At 38.9% G+C, this 20411-nt stretch overlaps 1 protein-coding gene across 1 annotated transcript in view; it reads right to left on the reverse strand.

The window, feature by feature from the left end:
- The window catches only part of LOC141939650 (complement C4-A-like), a 51368-nt gene that overhangs the window by 1568 nt on the left and 29389 nt on the right, over positions 1 to 20411 (reverse strand). Inside the window, exons 24-42 of the mRNA XM_074859781.1 lie at positions 20157 to 20208; positions 19541 to 19621; positions 18302 to 18505; positions 16763 to 16838; positions 16230 to 16386; positions 14591 to 14686; positions 14100 to 14268; positions 12926 to 13092; positions 12342 to 12500; positions 11693 to 11752; positions 11139 to 11232; positions 10212 to 10380; positions 8482 to 8569; positions 7777 to 7851; positions 6614 to 6722; positions 5553 to 5642; positions 5091 to 5183; positions 4243 to 4326; positions 667 to 799 (exon numbers count right to left, since the gene is read on the reverse strand). Of these exons, the coding sequence (XP_074715882.1) occupies positions 667 to 799; positions 4243 to 4326; positions 5091 to 5183; positions 5553 to 5642; positions 6614 to 6722; positions 7777 to 7851; positions 8482 to 8569; positions 10212 to 10380; positions 11139 to 11232; positions 11693 to 11752; positions 12342 to 12500; positions 12926 to 13092; positions 14100 to 14268; positions 14591 to 14686; positions 16230 to 16386; positions 16763 to 16838; positions 18302 to 18505; positions 19541 to 19621; positions 20157 to 20208 (2156 nt within the window). The remainder of the gene's footprint in view (positions 1 to 666; positions 800 to 4242; positions 4327 to 5090; positions 5184 to 5552; positions 5643 to 6613; positions 6723 to 7776; positions 7852 to 8481; positions 8570 to 10211; positions 10381 to 11138; positions 11233 to 11692; positions 11753 to 12341; positions 12501 to 12925; positions 13093 to 14099; positions 14269 to 14590; positions 14687 to 16229; positions 16387 to 16762; positions 16839 to 18301; positions 18506 to 19540; positions 19622 to 20156; positions 20209 to 20411) is intronic.

Raw genomic sequence — 20411 nt, forward strand, 5'->3', positions numbered from 1 at the left:
GAGAGGGGACCTTTTAAAGTTTTAGGAAGTGGTGTTTACAATTCGATTGAGAAGGTCTCCCTCCGACAAGCTTTCAAAGGTATTAACTTTCTCCAGTTCTGCGCAGCAAAATTAAACATTTAAGATGGCTTCCTCACTAAATACTTAATAGTCATACTGAATTCCTCACCAGATAATTCCCTTGAGAAATGAGAAGATAAATTCCCAATGAGGAATGAGAAGAATGATGTATTTGCATGCATGAAGTAACAGAAGCTTTGAGAGCTGTTTTTAGCCACAGTCCCACCCATTTCTTTTGCAAACACAGGACTTGTGTAAGGCTTTTGCAGTAGATGGAACTGTGGAGTGTTTCCTATTCTTCTTTTCTAGCTGTAAGTTTTTAACCCAGTGAAGTGAGGGCCAGATTTTGATTCCGAAAAGTGTGGGAACCAGGCTCTGCACGGATAGATGAGCCGATGGATTTGGGTGGCTCAGCTCTTCCGCACAGCTTGCCTTTTGCCTACTGTTAGTTAAGTTACTCTTCACATTTTAGTGATGCCGACAGAATCAGTCCCTAAGAAATTTGGCCCTCCTTTTGCTTTCTGGAGGTATTCTAATAGTTTGAGTAACCTCTGGATTCATGGTCCACGATAGCAGCCACTGCTTCTCAGAAACCATTGCACTTACTTGTTGTTGCAATCAACCGTTTGCCCATCTTTCCCCATGAGGAGGTACCGTTTCCCAGTGACCATGTTTAGCTTGCACGTGGACCGCGTTAGGAACTGTCGGTGGGCACCCACTTGGATGCTTTCATCAGCAGCTGTGACAAGAGAAGAGAAAACCCCATGAACTTTTCTGATAAAGAGTAGAACCATAGCCCACAGGACACAACTCCCTGTAGTCATTTACTCCACTGCTAAGCCAAGGTAATATTTCATTTGGGGGATGTGGCTTGACATGGGAGTAAGTGACCATGCTATGGTAGGATATATTTCCTTTAACATTACCTGACAAAAAGTAAGCCATTTCTGTCTTAGCTGGCTGTCTTGGCCTCCTCAGTAGTTACTGAAGGAGCTGTTTTGTTATAGCGATCTTTCAGGCTTTATGGAGTTTGTTTAAATCTCAGAGATTGAAAGAAAAGCCAAAGGAGAAAGAAAACATGCTATTGTATATTTCAGATTGCTCAGGCTTATAGTGGTCTTAAAAGCTAGCAAACTAAATTCAGATGTCTTAAGGATCAACAATGCTGCACGGAGTATTGAAAACTCATTCTCCTTAGCACACCTGACCTGAACTTCACTGATTTAACCTTTACAGTATTCCCTCTGAAGTTGATATGCAGGACATGGGCTTGGTGATCTCCACATTAAAGTAACTTTGAAGATTCTGGTCTGGATTCTGGCCCAGAGGATTATTCATTCAGGAGCTGCACTGCCTATTACAGAAGTGGACATCCAAGGCAGAAAAGAAGGGTAGTCAGATACTGCAATGACATGAGAGCTGGAAAGAGACTTATTCATCAGACTAACGCATGTCATGAGGATACTGTGTTGTTTGGCTAGAACAACAGTTTTCAAAGTCCATTTAGAAAAAAAAATAATCAAATAACAGCAATATTCTAATCTCATACTCTCTACATTGTGAAATGTCATGCACAACTGTGGTGACAAATTCAATATTAAACCATCTTAAATTACAGGCAAAACAACACAGTCTAGAACCTTGTGCAGCCTCTGCTTTCTAAAGTATTATATTACATGTATGGAAAGTCTAGTATTCAAAATAAAATCCTAAGAGTAGAATAAAAACCTGAAGTAGAATATTTTAACACTAATAAGATTTCAGAAAAGTTGACGTAGAGTGCTAATCTGTGAAACCTAGCATTAAGAGCCTTATCTATTTCCTAGCTAAAACTTGCATTAAGTTTACATATAGTACTTATAGGCCAGAGAAAAGTCAGTCTTCAATATTGTATGCTGTTTTACATCTGCATTCTTCCAAAGAATAATAGAGTATTACAGGTTTTCTCATATAATCCAAGACCTTTCTACATGCTGTAGAAATTCTATTAGAATTCAATTCTAAATTGTCCCTTTTCTACATGCTGTACTGAATTTTCATTTTGTTCAATTAATGCAAAGATGGATGAGAATTACTTGAGAAAATGATGGTGTTATGCCTCAGGTTCATTGTGCTTAAATTACCATCATGTTTCTTGGTTCATATGCTTCACATATGGCCTAACACAGTTCAGACTCTGGGGATCATAAGCATCCGAGCTATTACTTTAACAGGTTATTGTGTAATTTTCAATTCTAAATCTCCAATTTAAAAAAAACCAAACCAAAACAAAAACATAATATTCTAAAGTATCCAAGCAGAATTTAGAGGAAACAATTACTTCAAGTTTTAGAATCTAGAAGGTGTCTGTGTGGGAGGAAACTAAGGATTCTGTGCTATTTTGCATGGGCCATACTATTCACCTAAAGGACTCATAGGACAGCATAAACATTAGCCATCCAAAACACATGCTCTAATCCTATTAATAATCAAAGTAATATGAGGAGTGCACATTTGCAAAATTCTCTTTTGCTAGCTCCCAAACACAAATAAGTGTTTCCATCTGTCTTCTGAACCAATTCTTTATTTGCAAGGAGTGATACTGAAATAATGCCAGGGGTCCGGAGAACGAGAATTTACCCTACTAATTCTCACCTACCCTTGATGATGGCAACAGAGACCAAGCTCAGTCAAAACAGCCACAGAAAATACAAAAGATAACAACTCTAGTTCAGTCATGAGCTGATTTGGATGCAACACCTTGAATTTTCTTCATCATTGTGGCTTCATGCTTCTTCCCAGCCTTTCTCAAGCCTGCTGAAACAGTCTTCATAGCCTACTGCTGCTCATAAACTCATACAGCACAAACCAAAGGGTATTTTAAAAGGATCAAAAAGAAGGAGGTGAGAATGGAAGAAGTTGTCTCTTCCCTTCAACTTCAGATTCAGAGGATGTTTCTCTCAGCTGCCAAGAAACAAAATCGTTCCAGTGCTTCCCTGTGAGTTGTGAGTACAAATGCATTGGGGCCCAGAGCTCTAAATCCTTTTAGATTCTGTAGGTTTTCTGGAGGTATTGACGAAACTTTCCACCATGGTACTGTAATCTCCCATATCTGGTGTTTTGATTACTAGGTACATTATCATTTCCCTGCGTATGGAAAGCCCTGGGTATGACTGATAGCTGTCTCTGGAATCACAAAGTGTGGGCCTGATTTTCTGACAGGAACTGGACACTGGGTACAGATCACAAGTTATGTGCCATGAAGTATTGTGTGACATCGCCAATCCCCTGGGCAAAGATCAAAGGAGTGAGATAATTATTCTGTTCTTGGCAGGGAAGATTTTTAAATCTTTGAAGTTGCTTTTTAAAGGCAATCTCTGGCTACCAAACTCAAAATTGACAACCACATGATGCCACCGTGGTTGAAGTCTGAGATGTCGTCTGACAGCCTCTCCAGAAATTACTTTGAAGAATATCAGTGTTCACTGATGCTGCTTATAAAGTTCACATGGGGACAGCTGAGATGTCAGGCCTGCAAAAGGACATTGTCTGAGAGCAGTGCAAATCTTTACACTGCACCTAAAGAAATAGAAAGTCCTTTTTGTTGTTACCACAATTATTAAAGTTCTGGAAGTTTTCCTTTGTTCACTGACTGCAGGCAAGTCATTATGAACAACTCTTAGCCTGTTCTGCAAGGGTTTCAAGTGCTTAATAATTAACAAGTACTTCAAATCTTCATCTAGTATCAAAAGAGAGGTCAGTGGATATGATTAAGTAGAAAAAAATGTGGGTCAATAACAGCAGTCTACAAAGTGAAATAGTTGATGCAGAAGACCTAATATCCACACTATGCATGATTTTGGAGGGTTTATCTTAGACTAGTTCCAGTTTGGAGCCATGGACTGAATGAATCTGGAATGTCTTCTGGTTTAGTTTCATCTGAAAGAGTTGAAGCTCACGTACTCTGGCATTGCTGCACAGTGTGAACCAAAGAAACCTACCCCTGAGCTAAACTGAACAGTGAGGTAGCTGCACCAGATGATCCTTGCAAGAAACAGTTGTCTTGCAAGCCTAGTGTAGAAGTATATCTGATCCTACTTTCTAAGGCAAGAGAAGGCATCTGCATAGCTTATACTGGCTAACCTTTGCTCAACCTAGTTTTGCTACAGGTGAATGAAAGGAGCGAAACATTTTGATACTTACTGGCTTTAAGGATTCTGTGGATTTTGGCCTCATAGTAATCAAAAACATTCTTCTGTGTACTGTTGAGGAGCTCCACCTCATACACTGCAACAGACAACAGCTATGTGAGGCCAGATGGAAACATGAAATTGCATCTAAAAACTGGAATATAGGTATGCTTTTACCAGGTGTCTATATAGAGGCCAGTCTACTGTCCAATTGCAAATCATGGGGGTATGAAAGACAACAGGATAGTAATCCTGTATACCTAATATGCTTTTAGAAAGTCAGGTATTAATCAACAACCTCTATATTTGTATTCCTTTTGTGCATTTTTTTTTAAAGAGGCTCCTATATGATTAGGTTTTCATCTTTCCTGTCCTGTTAGAATCTAATTTACCAAAGCTGCTGAACTGGTTTTCCTTCAGTAGCTCTTCCAACTTTCCATCCAAAGAAGAGGCCAGAAAGACAAATTAACAAAGGAGAAAATATTTCTCTAGCTCCACAGAAGGAGCTGCTGAGCTATAGCATGCCATGAAAAACCTGCTATTTATCTCCATCCTGTAACATTAGGGATGTAGGGGATGGTGATCCTCACACCACAGGTCTTTTCTAAACCATGTAATGTAATGTTGTCCATGTATCCCACCCCCAGCATCCCACTGCATCTTTATGAGGCCTTTACTTTTTCCTTTCACCCCCCTGGTAACTGTGATATCACACAGCTTCATTTCATCTCCTCACATTCTAGGCCAGATACAGAAACCCTACTCATTTCAGGAGAGGTCTGGGCATATAAAACTACAAATTTATCCTTATTAAAAAGAACTATGGTTAAACTAAACTGACAGTTGTCTTTCAAGCCTTACCATAATCCGCAATAGGGTAGTAGCAGACAAAACTGAAGCGTGTGGTTTGTGTTATAGCTTTACTGAAAGTTGATCTTTGTCTTGGGCAGGGACCTAGAGTGAAGAAAATAAATTAGACACCTGTCTCTGTGGACAGGGATATGAAGATAGATATAGTTTACACATGCTCATTCACTCAACATTGTAACAGAGAATAAAATCACAACTTTCTTAGAGGTGTGGTGGAGGGATTTTGCATACATATGCACATGTATATATACATTGCATTCAACTATCAAATTAGTTGTGGATATCTTACAAAAATGTTTCAATTTGGTACCGAACATACTAGAGGATACTTTGTGTCCTATGTTATGCATTAGGATAATTGTAATGATCCTTTCTGGGCTTAACAATTCTCATGTTAATGGTTTGTAGAAGTAACTATCTTCTTTTAGAGTGGCCTGTTTAGTCATTCCTTACCTTCTGCACACTGGCAAACACTGGCGTGGCACACCTTTGAAAGCATGGCGCTGTGCTTGGGCGCACTGTAGAATATGCTGCACTTTCTGTCTGTGGAGAAGAAACAAAATAGCTTGTCTCATAGAGCTCAGGTGGAAAAGATTGTGCAGTAGAAACTACATTTGCACCCCAACTTTTCCCTGGTCCAGAGAAATCAGACCACTAAGGTGTTAGATACCCATCAGCAGTCCACAAAGACCTATAGCCTGGGCACCTAGAGTACAGATATCACCTTGTCTTTCAGCTGGGCAACAACCTGGGTTGTTGCTTCTGGGGTTTTTTGGGGGGGCATGGGTTGTTTTGTTTTTTTTTTTTGTTTGGTTTGTTTGGTTTTTGTTTGTTTGGTTGTTTTTTTTTAAGTTGTACTCTTCCCTTTTTTTTTGTTTTTTTGTTTCCTCTGAAAAGCATCTATCTTAAAAGCATCTTTAGAACATAGAGCTACAGTGAGCACTGCACTGTTTCAGAAGAATGATAGGATCACCCATAATTAGTGGTTTAAACCTAGTATAAACTGTCTTGGATCTCTCGGCTTCAGTCAAAGTAGACATTTGACCTAATTTTCAAATATTGTTTATGTAACTCTGGCAAATCGGGATGATTTGCACTTAACCTTCTTTGAACGGGGAATGAGACTAGTTCCCCCAGCAAGCACAGTACATAAGCCCAACCTCTGTCGTTGCCTATTTTAGATGCATAGAAAGACAGCCTGACCGAAAAGATAATATGAGTGGAACACGCTTAAAGCACCATGAGAAATGGGAACTCAGGAAACCTGATTTAAAAGTCCATGAGTGTAAAAGTTGGTATTTTCAGTCCATTTGCAATAACAGACCCTTCCTGAGAGGATCTCTATTTAGATAATCTTAAGCCATGGTAGTAAAAGACAGTATTTGAGGCACGTTATTTGACTTGACAAAATCATGTGGTTTCACACACTACATCAAAACCACCTTTCTATAGACTGGAGTTCATTCTTGAGGGTCTCTCTTTCAATCAGTCATATCATTTTTCTGTGACCTTACCAGGGTTGTAAAAATCATAAAGGATAGCATTTGCTGGCTGAACCAAGCCCATGGGATTGATTTGCTTTGCCCCAAATGATATGCAGTCTGGATCTGGTCCGCTTGTGAGCTGGAGAAAAAGGAACAATAGTTACGATGAGTAAACTAACTCTTTCTCTCCGGTCAGTTCTTTATTAATTTCTGGCTGTACTAGCTGTTGAATGTTTGTTTCTGATGGCATAGGTGAGTTAATCCTCATAAGCTGTAGCCTCAACTTGAAAGAGGCATTTCCTTCCATGATTTTATTGGAAGATTTTGTGGATGAGCTAAACCTTGTAAAGGTAGTATTGTGAGATGTGTGCAGGTCTTCCCTGCCTGAAACTGTCTGATCTGAATTTATATCATCATTACTTTGGGGTTTACTTTTCAGCTTTTGCCTAAAGTTACCTTGTACAGGAGTAATGGGAGTAATATATATTCACAGCCTATCCTGTAACAGCAGCTGCCAGTATATACACTTCTCTTAGTAAAATGCTAAGGTCAGGGACAGATTTTGACCTATGTTAAATACAAAAATTATCTAGGACAGTCATAGCAGCAGTAACATTTACTTTTTTTCATTTGTGTATTGTCTTATATTTTAAAAAATCTTTGTCCTGTGTGTGCTTTCTACAGAGATGCCCCTGCTTTGGCCATGGAGGTGAAGCAAGTCAAGTGGGTGTAGGGTGGAGTCATTATCCAAAATACAGGGAAATATACACAGAAACTAGGGGTTTTGATGTTTACACTTTTTTGTCACTATATGGATCTTGATCCAGAAATACTGAACTTCACATGCAAGCTGCATGTGAAATTTATAGGACCACCAGTTAACACTTTATGAATCTCAGATGAAAAGCTTCTCTTCTGGCTAGAGAGGGTTTCCTTTTTTTTTTTTTTTGGCCAAAGCCCAAATCTCAAACATGGACTATACCTCCTGGAACATAGAAAGGCAGAGGATGAAGGTGTGTGTTTCCTTTCTTCCCCTCCTGTGCCCTCTTTCAACTGAGCTGTTCAATGATAATATATAACAAAAATCACAGGAAGGTAACGGAGTGTGAAAAACAATAACGATTAGATTTAAAAAGAAGTCTATATATGTTGTCTGAAATGGCAGAGATTGGGAAATCATTGGGTTTGCTTACCTCACCAAAGTAGAGCAAAACCTTTCCTTCCTTGTACTCATAGTGCTGAATGTACTGGTCTGAAGACATCACCAACTGCAGGAAAACAAACAAAAAATTTAGAACAAAAACTTAGCAAAACGGGAACACCTTTGCTACCACCCTCTACATTCTGGTTTGCTTTGTTCAGCTGTTTGCTTTATTCTGCCCTCTTTCTTCCTCTCTAAAGGAGACAGTCCCTGAGAGCATGAACCTGGGCAAACCTCCCCAACCAAGTAGGCTCCAGAACCCAAAACTCTGTAGCCACCTTTGTAGAGTGCTGTGCCCTATCTCCCTGTCTCTGTGTCCTGTTGGCAACTGCCTCTAAAAGATGTGCTTGCCTTCCCCCCTGCAAGCACAGGACATCCTGTCCTGGCATGTCGTGGGACAACAGTGTCAGTGGGGATAGCAATATGTGTTAAGGACAGGCATGTGCCCTGCTGAGCCTTGCCCTAATTCCTATTACAAGGGACTAAGAAGGCTGAACTCTGTTCACCACAAGCTTTTCATTTCTTATGTATATTCAGTGAATATTTTATCAGAACAAGAATAATTAAAATATATCTATCAAAAATCTTGTTTTCCTTTCCTTATTCTCCTTATTCTGTGAAGTTTGGAAAGATTTTGAAAGACAAATTTTCTGTAGAAAAGGCTATAAAAGATTGCACAGAAAAGTGTGTTTCTAACCTGTTCGAGATCCTTTGTGTCAGGCTCCAAGCCACTCAGCAGAGAGAGATCAACCAGGGACATCTTTGGTGCATTGGAACCTGTGGACCTTTATAAGGGAGACCGCCAGCAATGAACGTCTGCACTGAACAGCCAAATTGCTTTGAAGAGTTTGTTTCTTCAGGCTTGCTAATGGTGAAACAAAACATTCTGCTCCATTTAACTTTCCTGAACAGATCTTAATTTGAAATTATCTGCCTACCTCATTAAGAGTCATGAGGCAAAATTAGTCATCTAAACTAGTCAAATAGTATCCAAAACCCAGGTGTCTTGCCTGAGCTTGTCATCTAGGCTTTCTTTATAGCTGATAGGCAGAAAAAATCACCATCAAAGGACAGTTCATCCCACCATAAAAGCCCTGTTGAAGAAAGGGAAGGTAAACAGCACTGACAAAGTGTCTGTTCTCTATTACCTAGAGAGTGGAGATAGGAAACGGTTTTATCCAAATTCTTCATGGACAAAGTCAAATGTACATCACCTTTGCTGCCCAAGGCAAAAATCCTCATTGCTCTAACTATCCATTAGATATATATATATATATTGGACTTCCAATCTTTTCTACTTCCACCTTCTCAAAAATCAGGTAGTTGTGTCATTGCTGGAAAATGAAGCTGTTCTGCACTCACACACGGTGCCTTGCCATAAGATATTCCTCATACATTTAGCGGTACTCCTTCTTTCCCCATAAGGGATGTACCACAGCTCAGGAAACAAGTATGGTGATGAAGTCAGTGCCTTCAGTTTTTTCCCTGTGTCTTAACTACAACAAAGCAAGCTTCACATTATTGTTTGAGTCTCACCCTAACACTCAGCAATGTCCTGCAGAACAGTGGATCTGATAACTGATAAATGTTACATAGCAATTAATGGGGAAAATGATGCTTTAGCCAGCACACAATTCACTGAATACGTGTTTAACCAGGGAGAGTGAAACCTGGGAATTAGGGTAGATCCAGTCCTCCCCTGCCAATGTTCATGCTGCTGTCTGGGAGCGGGGATAAAAACCAGTGCCTCCAAGGCTTTGACAAAACTCAGTGGAAAAGCTAAATTCTACTGGGGAGCAAAACCTGCTTCTGCCATCCTGCATCTCTCTAGAAGGGGAACTCAAGACAGCCACCACTTTGTGCTTCTGCAACCCTTGCCAGACTGTGAAAGAGAGAAAAGGCAGATGTTTCAGTGTTATTCTGCATGAGACAATTTTTTTCTCACTAGCTCTGCCCTTGTTTACTTCTTGATTGCCACAACAGGATATTCCTTCTGCCTCCGCTCCTCCCCCAAATCGTAGTAGACATTTTTTTCTTTTTTTATGAGGCCAGAGTGTGACCATGAAGGAAGTAATGGCATCTCTCCAGAAACCAATGAAACTCTGTAAATGTGTTATTACTGTATTCCAATTATATCTATTTTATTTAATAAAAGACTTCTTTCAAATGATTAGCCAGCCAGGTGCTTTAGAGTCTCCCCAGAGTTTGATGGGGAAGAATCTGCAATAGGCATTTGAGGTCTATGTTCACCATCTAAACCTAATACATTGCGTGGAAACCTTTTCTCCTGTCATGGGAGAGAGGATGCAGACTCAGCCTGTGTGCATACTCACAGAAGATCCCCAGGTTGGATGAAGAGGGTGACCAAAAATAATTGCAAAAAAAGAGAATGCATTTTCTAATGAAGAGCTGATCTTGCAGACCTACCTGACACAGACTTTGTACTGCAGTGATTCTGCTTTACTGGGAGAGATCACATCCCTTTTCCTTCTGCTGTGGATATCAAACCACTCTATTCCAGACAGTGGCTCAAATGCACTGTTTTCTGCATTGATCAAGTCCTCATAATCATCATTTTCATCAGAATATGCAGCTTCTGGAAGTGACAGACACAATCAGCCATGCACAAATTTGACTGAGGACTGGGTAATTGGGCTCCTTTTTGTATAATGATAAATACCAGTGGGCAGTCATGCCATGTCTCTGGGTTTTATAGAAGTTTGCTGTACACCATCTCAGTATTTCTAATTCATTCAGAGTTAAAAATTTAGGGATACTTATAGTAAGAATAACCAATAGATCTAGCTAAGAATGGGGTTTAGGTGATACATAAATATGTAAAGGACAATCCTAACCTCCAAAAGTTAGCTATTCAAACAGAAAAAAAATGCAGACATAGGCAGAGAGGATGATGAAAGCACACTTCAGGGGATGGAAAACACAGTCTTGCTCATATGAAAAACCCATGACAGATCTACCCCAAAGAATTTTTAAGGCCACATGGTAGGACCCTTATTAGTCAGGGAACTGAGCTGGGTTTTCCTCTCATGGCAGCCAGGAACACCATAAAGGAAGTTTACCTCACTATCCTCCCAATAACAAAGAAGAGTTACTAATAGTATCTCTGTATCTGTTAGGTACCCACTGCACTTATAGTCACTCAGATAGTTATTAAACTATTTAAAAATATTAATAAACTGAATGAAATGATAGCTAGGCAGAGTTCAGATGCCTCTCTCTTTCCTTGTTTCATTAATTTATTCCCAGTTTCCAAGTCTGGAAAATCATTAAATATCATTAGCAGCTGGACAAACATGTCACCTTTGAGACCCAATCACTTCCCTTTTTACTCACCAGAGTACTTAATGATCCCTTCCATTTCCACTGTCAAAATCAAATCATTACATGTGTTGTTCTTCAGCTCAGAAGACCAGTACACTTTTAACACCTAAGATGAACACATAAACAGCAAACCACTAAAAATATAATTTCAATGAGAAGGGATTTACTCATCCAGGACCTCAGCAAATGTTGATTGGACATGGAATGTGGAGAGAAACATCGGTCTCCCAGAGGCACAGACTAGTCACAGAGGACTGTTGTGGGTATAAGCAGGAGATGTCCCATGTGCAAATCACAAGTGGTGTGGGACCATTGAGATAACTTTTGATTTCCAACCACAAAGCAGTCTTTCAAACTCCAGCTGCCTCTATCAGCATTGACATTTCATGGACTTAACAAGGGTTAAATATAGGAAAAATTGACAGGGCAGTCTGTAGGCCCCAATTTTAGAAATTTGAAGGTAGGAACACAAAGTATGAAGCCATGGCAAGTAATTTCTCACTCTGTTTTCAAAAAGGGATTAAAAGAAGTCCAGCTGGACTCTGAATTTATGATTTACAGCTTACACTCATTGTCCCATTTCCTCTGCCATCTACAGACACTTCAAGTTTTCTCCCAAGATCAAACTGCAAACCAAGAAAAAAAAAAAAAAAGATTTAGTTTGTGCTCAACCTTTAATCTATTGTTTTCCTGTGATCTTGATGGTCTTCTATGCTTTTAACCCTCAGAACTGGGCTAGGGAAAACCTTTAGCTACAGGAGGAGTTATGAGACCTCAAGTCTCACAAGATTTTTAATGTGCGGGGCTGGTGCATCTTACTCCGCCATTCTGGGGCCCAGGAAACATATTTTCCCAACTTCACTCCCTCCTCTGTAGCCTGGATTTGACATTTTCACTGGTCCCAACACACCAAATATAAGAATATACCCCTTCTTCCTCATTCCCTAGCAAGACTTGGGCTCCTGGCTGCTCTTCACTACTGGGGGAGATTCACATCACCAAAGTCCTTGAAGAGGCAGGAAAGGGCCTCCAAAGTGTGCTTCTAAGAATCTGTTGATTTTTCTCTTAAAAAGATTCTGGTTTTTACATATTAAATTATTAAAAAATATTATGAACCAGCTACATCATGATTGTTTAATATGAGAAAACCTAGGTCAGATGATCCAAAGTTTCCCCTGTTTGAGAAAAAAAAAGCTTGAAACAATGGTTGTGTACCTCTAGCTGCTTCTGAATCACTTCATCAGTATCAGTCAGAGTAATACTGTAGTCTTTTTGTCTTCCAGGTGTTCCCAGTTTTACAGTCAGGTTGGTGGAAGCAGCGTTCAATGTCTGTATGCTGTAGGCTGACAGAGCTTCTAGGGCCACCACTGTGTCCTAGGTGAGAAAGAAATGCAAAAAACCTAACAATTATACCAGCTTATTTTAACAGTGTGTAAGATGACATGATCAGTCACCTGGAACTATTCTTCAGTTTTATGTTGTTTGTTGCTTTGAAGTTCTGCTGTATCTGTCTGTTCTTTTCATATCTCAGCTTCTTTTTGCATTAAAATCCTAAAACCACTGGAGTTCTGACCTTCAATTATCATAAGTCTTCATAAAGACAGAGAATCTTTGCTGGCTTATAACTGTTTTATTTTGGCCCATTTTTTATTAATGAGCTAAAATCTTTAGTGCTTCATACGCCAAAGAAATTCATGATTAACTGCTATGATGCTTTCAAATCTAAATGAAAAAGTCTTTATGGGGCTTCCGTTTTCTTCCCTCCCCCCAAAACTCCACCCCGAGTGCTGGTCGGGCACCTGTGTAGAGCAGTAGCCTCCACCATAGTTCCTTCTTTCCGTCAGCCACGTAGCAATAGGCCTTGCGTACTCCTTGTCTTTCAGGAGCAATGTTTGAAGCAGTGCATAGGCAGTGGTTTCCACTGAGACTGCATCATTGCCATTTCCCCAGTAGCGCTGCTGCTTTGCTGCAAGAATAACTCAGTTTTGAATCCCCTTGGTAAAGACATTTGCCAAAAATGACTAATGTTCTACACAGTAGATATTTCATGTGATAGCGTTGAGGAATCACAAGACACAGATGCTGTCATGAGAGCAACAAATTAGTTGGGAAGCAGAGATAATGGAAAAGGAAAACCACAATTTTCAATTTTGACTTATCCAACCATCACAGTCTAATAATCTCGTTGTACAGCAATGTCCATTGGATGGAGTGGTAGCATTGTGTCTGGTGGTCCCTGAGAGATACTATTAAGTATCCCTGTAAGTCCAGTCTTCATTAAGGAGAAGCATATTCCCTATGCTTAAACTGTGGCTATTAACCTATAATGTATTTACCAAATTAATTAGCAGAAATTAACAATGTGGCAGTGCAGCCACACAGCCAACTGACTCAGCATTGACCACAGCCAGACACCAGGGGGACAAGAGGTGACGTTCACATGGAGCTGGAGCAAAGCACGCAGAACTGGTGGGGTGGTTTGAAAGCAGGTGGGCTGGAAAGGACACCTTCCCTCTTCATCACAAATCCAGTCTGGATTACTCTCACAGGTAGCTGCTGTTCAGTCTTATTTACCCATCAAAAGTTTCGTTTTTCTCAGCTGACTTGGACTTTTTCTTTTAATGCACTTTAGGGGTGTGGAAACATTGGTAGGCAGCAAGGGAAGCAGAAAAGATAAATGACTCTTTACCATGGTTTTGTTCCAATATCAGATAAGGTCACAATCCAAACTTCACAATGCTACGTTGTTACTTGATAATTATATTAATTATACAAATTACATATTACAATTTCAACACTGAGATATTTGATTATGTAATTTAAATACTTAAGTATATTACACATATACATACATGCTTCTATAAAATTAAAGCCTTCATTTACTCGAATTTGATTTGTTCACATAAGAGTGCTCAAGTGATTTAATTAGGAAAAGCACTTTCTAACTGAATTTTAAAGAATGGTTACCAGTACCTGCATGAAAAACAGAACAGCCTCTTAATTTTTCTTTCACAAACTGGGCTTCTTCATTATCAGACTGCACAAGTGTCAGAGCATAAGCAGTGATGGCTGTAGAATAGCAGTTAGTATTTCTTGAAAGTTGATTTTTCATGTAAACCACTGCTCCTCTAATCACTTGTACCTGTGAAAAGAGAATGGATCCATTTGAAAAGGTCATTCAGACCTAGTAACTGTTACTGGTGGTGAGAGTACTAGGAAATTAGGATACTTCACTGTAGTCATTTTTGAGACAATTTTAATAATTTTTGCTTAGTGATTGAAGCCATTGATGGTGGAGTATGTAGCTCAAAACACCTTGCTGTACATTAGGCCACAGCATCTTCTCCTATCCATCACAGATGTAAACAGACTTTTACCTCATTTGCAGTACTTTCAGATAGTAGGGTGGATATGCCATTGTGCAATAGCCTTCAGGCTTAAAGATAAACAGTCAGGCTTCCTACCACATCAGGTGACTGGTAGAGCTGTAGAGTCTGTTGCAATGCTATAGTTACAAAGGCTGTCAAAGCCAAATCCTCTTCTGCTGATCCAATGCCACCCTGAAAAATGAAACATGAAAAGGAAAAGTTAAATGTATATGTATATGCTTATGATTAAATTTAGAAAATCACTTTTCATGAAGTCAAGGGTCTTATTGTCAAACCATCTGACCACAGACCATGTACCCTTTAATTTTACTCAATAACTTGTGTCTGCCTGAAGTATATCTTCAACAATGGCAGCCACTTTGCTTTAAACAAAGTTAAAAGATTATTCTACGTCTTCATATGTATGTTCTTCAGCTGGTAATTAAATATTTAATTATTTAACTTATAGTATAAAATGTACAACTTCTCACTAGAGTATTCATGGCTTCAATTTCCAAGCACTAGTGTGTTTTTTTCATTTCTCTGCTACTCCCTATAGACTAAAGAGCCCTCTAACACACAGAACTTTTCTCCTGTAAAGGTAATTATACACCGTTAGTAGATCATTTCTTCCTGATAAACTAAACACAGTGGTCTCATTAGCTTTTTCCTCTGAAATTTTCATTCCTATTCTTCTTTTTGATTCTTTTGATCATGCTCTCCTTTGACAACAACTTTAGGATCTTCAACAACCTTCAACAATCTTTGACAACAACCTTCTTCTTCACTCAGCCCCAAATGTTTATCATTAGGAGAAGGATAGGTTGCTTGCATGGAAAGACTTAATTCTCTGTACAAAATTATTATGCACAGCTCCTGAAGCAAATGTAAAATAGAAGTATTTCAGCATGAACACAGGTCAAAAAAAAACTTTGGCCTGTTCTTGAGCTGATTTTTTTTTCCCGCAGCATTGTTACGAAACTTTGGAACTGGCTTTGAGGGTGAAAGCCTCACTAGTGATTTAACAAAGATCATTAATAAAATTAATACATTTTTTTCATATAAGATCATTACAAAGGTATCTGCATTTTCATTAAATTTTGGAAGATGCATATTATTTTCATATCCTAGATGCATGGACAGTGTAACAATTTTGTGTTTCTGTACACTTATAAGGGATGTGTAGACTAACATATACAATTGGAAATTCTGATTAAGTATTAAGATTTTTTTTTTCACCATGGGAGTGGTTAAATACTGAAACAGATTGCCCAGAGAGACTGGGATACTCATCCTTGGAGGTACTCAAGACTCAGCTGGACATGGCCCTGTGCAATCTGATCTAACTAGGCCTGTTCTGAGCAGGGATTGGACTAGATGACCTCTGGAGGTTGCTTCAAAACTAATTTATGATTCTATGGCTCTATTGCCTTTGCAAATAAAAGGCATACTTTTTACCAAGCACAAAGATCTCAGAATTAATTTTCTAAGTGCTCTTGAGGCATAGGTCACCTGCAAAATTATCTAAGATGGAATCAGAAGATAAAGGTGGTGAAGTACGCATTTCTGATATAACAGATCTTTTAACAAATTCATTTTACATTACAGATTTTATACTTCTTACGTTACAGATTTCTTTAGATACATTTCTTGTTACTCAACAACTCACAATATTCCTTTCAATCCCTATCAGCCCTAAATGTGCAAAAGATTCTTCTAAATATGGATGACCTACCTGCATGGTCCTGTCCATTACTGGGTGATGGTCGTGGAATGAATGATCTGCCTGCTGTTGGTTGATCAAGTAGGAAATCGAGTTGCGTATGTGACTGTCTTGGACATTAATGTACTCTTTGCTCCTTGTGAGTACTTTAACAATGAAGGCAGTTAACCTACACAAACGAAATTGTTCCAGACTTGTGCTGACATATATTTATAAAAGACTATATTAACAGGAGAAGAAACATACTAATTTTGTACATAGACTCATATTCAGTACAGTGCACTCATTGGAACCTAGTGAGTTATTATTCAACATCAGTGTGAACATTTCTATTCTGTGGCAAATGCAACATAATCAGTGGCTCAGTATTAATCTCCTTCATCAAGGACTAAACATGAGAGACTTATATGGCTGCCTATCCATAACAAAAGTATATAGGCAACACCATGCCCACCAGATTTTGAAAATCCATCCCCCTGGAAAAAAATTCTGATGCATCAAATGATACTTTAAAAAAAACAAAACAAAACAAAAACCACACTTACCATACACTACTGGGGGTTGATTTAAATGCTCCATAGGAGCCATCCACCTTCTGAAACTCAAGCAATCTAGTATAACCTGCATGAAAAAGACAACATATATCTGTTCAGAGAATACACATATTTCTTGGGCATTTTCATAAATCACTTTTATTAACATGGACATGTTCAGTATTGACTAGTGGAAGAGTATATGGACGTGCTCACTGGTACATGAAGGAGGAAATGACTGGGCCAGCAGACCTTTGACACAGGAAAAGCACTAGTCTCAGAAGGTGCTCTGTCTTGTTTGATTAATTGACCCATGAGAATCACCTGTAAACTGAAGGTATTTATAGTTACAAAAGATTTTCTGTGTAGTGAATCTTGGGAATGTTATTTCTCATTACTGACAACTTTTCAAGCTGTTGACTTTATGGTACATGGAATCAAAAAAATATACAAAACATCATCATCTTTTGGGTCAGACGTAGGCTTAGAAATCATGAGTTGTGTGGTTCCTGATCTTGACTTCTATTATCTTGACTGCATCATAGCCACTCAACTAATTTTCTACCCTGGCTAACTTTAGTAAGAATCAATAAAAGCATAATATAGGAACTAAATGCTGCTGATAATACTAAATACTCATCTGCAGGATCTCATGTCACTTTAGGCAATCTTAGATAAACAGGCAAAGACCTCCATTCAGCAACTGTTAGCATGTGTTTATTTATACTCTTATTTTTCACTGATGAAATATGTGTCACGTATTGGCTGAAGATCATGAAGATAGGTGCATTATATTGCTTTATGCCTTATGCACACCACTGCAGTTAGAAAGATCAGCTGTACCTGCTACAGTATGGATAACTCTTGGTCTCTACATTAGTGCCTGTGAGCTGGAATACCTCCACTTGGATATGCTGTTGTCCTGGCTTTGTTGTACATTTAACATCACCTTTGGATCATGTCTTGGAGTGGACTCTTCAAGAAGCAGCCTTGTAGCTGTCCTCTCCCTAAGGAAACTCCCTCCCTGGGTTGGTCCAAGGCTGTTGGAGTCATTCTAGCTCATGTAACGAATGCAGGATTGTGAAAGTGAAAGTGTCAATATTATTACTATTGGGAGTTTCTTTAGTGATACTCCTCTTGCCAACTACAAAGATCTCCAGCAGAAATGTCTACATCCCAGCTGGCCATTCTAGGCACTGTCTATGATCCATGGGGAGAAATAAGCATATTTAGGACAAGATTCTGCTTGATCTATTTTGCATATCTACATTAGGAGGAAATGATCAACTGGCCTTTGCTGTCCATTTACTCTGAAAAGAGTAGGCAACAGAGAGTGTGGACTGTGAATGTCAATACTGTACAATGTCAGATGTAGGCAATTAGTCACATAAATCCTCCTCCAGTTCTGTTTCTCATGTCTGATTGCAGATTGTCAGAGGCATTTCTGTGTGGCTATGTTAAGACAATACTCACTCCTCCGGCAAGTAACAATGTGTGATGCAAAAGGATGACAAAGATATGTTGGTTGGTCTCTGGGGGTTTTTTTTCTACCTTTTTCAATCATGTTAATGGCTTGCTCCTTCCTTTCACGATTAAAGTTCACCCACTGCTCACTGGCATCCAAGTACTCAATAGCGTAGACTGCAGGGGCCATTTTCACCATTGTTTGCTCTGCACAGCCTGTGGGCACTTGAATAAGTTTCTCAACTCCAGTAAGACTGAGACAGTTTTCAACAGACTCGTCCATAATATTTCCTGTTGTAAAAAACACAAGCCATAGTACATATCATATTTAAAGCTGACTGATGTAACATGAAGAAAGGTGACACTAACTATAGGTTGACACTCCAGCATGGCCTGATAGTTCTCATTATTAAACAGGTTTTCAGCTACTTGACTTCATAAAGCTGGAGAAGAACAAGGATGAGGTGCCAGGCCCTGGGAAAGCTAGAGAAAAGAGGCTGGGGCAGTGAAGGCACTTAGAGGAGAAAGAGTCCTGAGGCTACAGGAGGCAGGGAAGCAAGGAAAGGGGGTAAGACTGGTGTTTCAGGTTCAGGCTGGAAAAGTATTGTCAAACCAGACCTAATCCAGAGGGCAAAAAGATTGTGCCTTAATCATGCCAAACATTTTGTGCAGAGAGCTTTTTCTTCCTCTCTGCAATTTTCTCATTTGATGAATTCAAGCATCCCCATAATTTAGAATAGGGATTTGAAATGGAAGCCATTAGCCTTTGTGTCAAGAATGCATTATTTTACATTTTCTGTGAAGAAATGTTTTTATCATTAATAAGAGTACTTGCTAGTAGATGTTTTAAAAATACATATGCATGAGTGTATACATATGTATATGATTATTTGATTAAATGAATATATGATTGTACATATCTTCTCTTTAGGAAAACAGAACTTTCCAGAACTTCACAGTCTGGCATCCTGATTTCTGAAGACTAAAGCAGATCTCTACAGACCTACATGCAGTGTGGGGTTGTTAGAGAAGGTAAATTCTTCCCTTCTCTTCTGGCCTTCCCATAAAGTTAGTCTGGGCACAGTGAAGCAGGATGCACCACATAAAGCTATTATATCCAATACAAGCGAGGAGGAGTAATTAGAAAGAGGAAGAGTACTGGATCAGCCTTGGGGCTGTTCTGGTTTATGACCTGGGCATGTAGCACAGACTGAGTCATAGCAGAAAAACTAGGAGGGAATGGAGACTCGATGAGCAGGAATGAGCATCACAAGGTGGCATGTCTCGTCACCTATGGGGAAGCTATTGACAAAAAATTACATTTACCTTTCAGGCTAACAAACACGTGACTATCAGAACCTGGTACCATATCAGATGGTCTGTTCAGGTCCAGCGTATGGGACTTTACTGTAAATAAATAGTAAATAGAGATCTACATCCAGACTCTTTAAACATAAAAACATACAGTGTAATTTTAGATAATGTTTTTCATTAAACATCTCACAGCTGATGGCAATTACAACAGAAATGTTATCAGAAACTTTAAATGGAAATTTATGAAAACAAATATACTTATCATTCTTAAATTGATTTAATTTTCAGTCATTAGCAATATTTTTTGGCTTGAAATGAGGGTTGGTTTTAATACCTTTTAAGACCCATAAGTAAATGAAATTGATGCCTACTTAATATTTAAAAATGCTACCTTGAAACACAGAAGTAATTTAAATCACTTCTAAAAATTTACCATTAAATTATTTTCATTTCCTGAGTCTTTTTCTGTGTATTGAAGGAAAAGATCTGTGACAGGTTTTGGTCAAGCAAAGCAACGTTTGTACATTAAGAAGTATTTCACTACACCCATCAGATGTTCACACCAGGCTTTACACCCTCTGTCCCTACCTCAAACCTCATCTGTATCTAATTCTTTTGTGTAACTTACAGCCACTGTTAATGCAAATGGTCTTTTCTTCTCTTTGTAAAACACCTTCAGCCTGCACAATTGAGGAAAGAAAAGTCAAAATTTTTGCAAGCATTCACACCTGAAATTAAGCTGCATGGAAGCCACAATCTCTGTCCTTGCACTACACCACCAGGTGGCAGAAATTAGTTATTTTGAAGTGAGATTTCTCTCCAGGTAAAATTGACACTTCAGATCAGAATTTCAGTCTCCCAATTGAAATGTTAATAAACTCTA

Source organism: Strix uralensis, chromosome 2 (assembly GCF_047716275.1).
Source record: "Strix uralensis isolate ZFMK-TIS-50842 chromosome 2, bStrUra1, whole genome shotgun sequence".
Taxonomy (NCBI): domain Eukaryota; kingdom Metazoa; phylum Chordata; class Aves; order Strigiformes; family Strigidae; genus Strix; species Strix uralensis.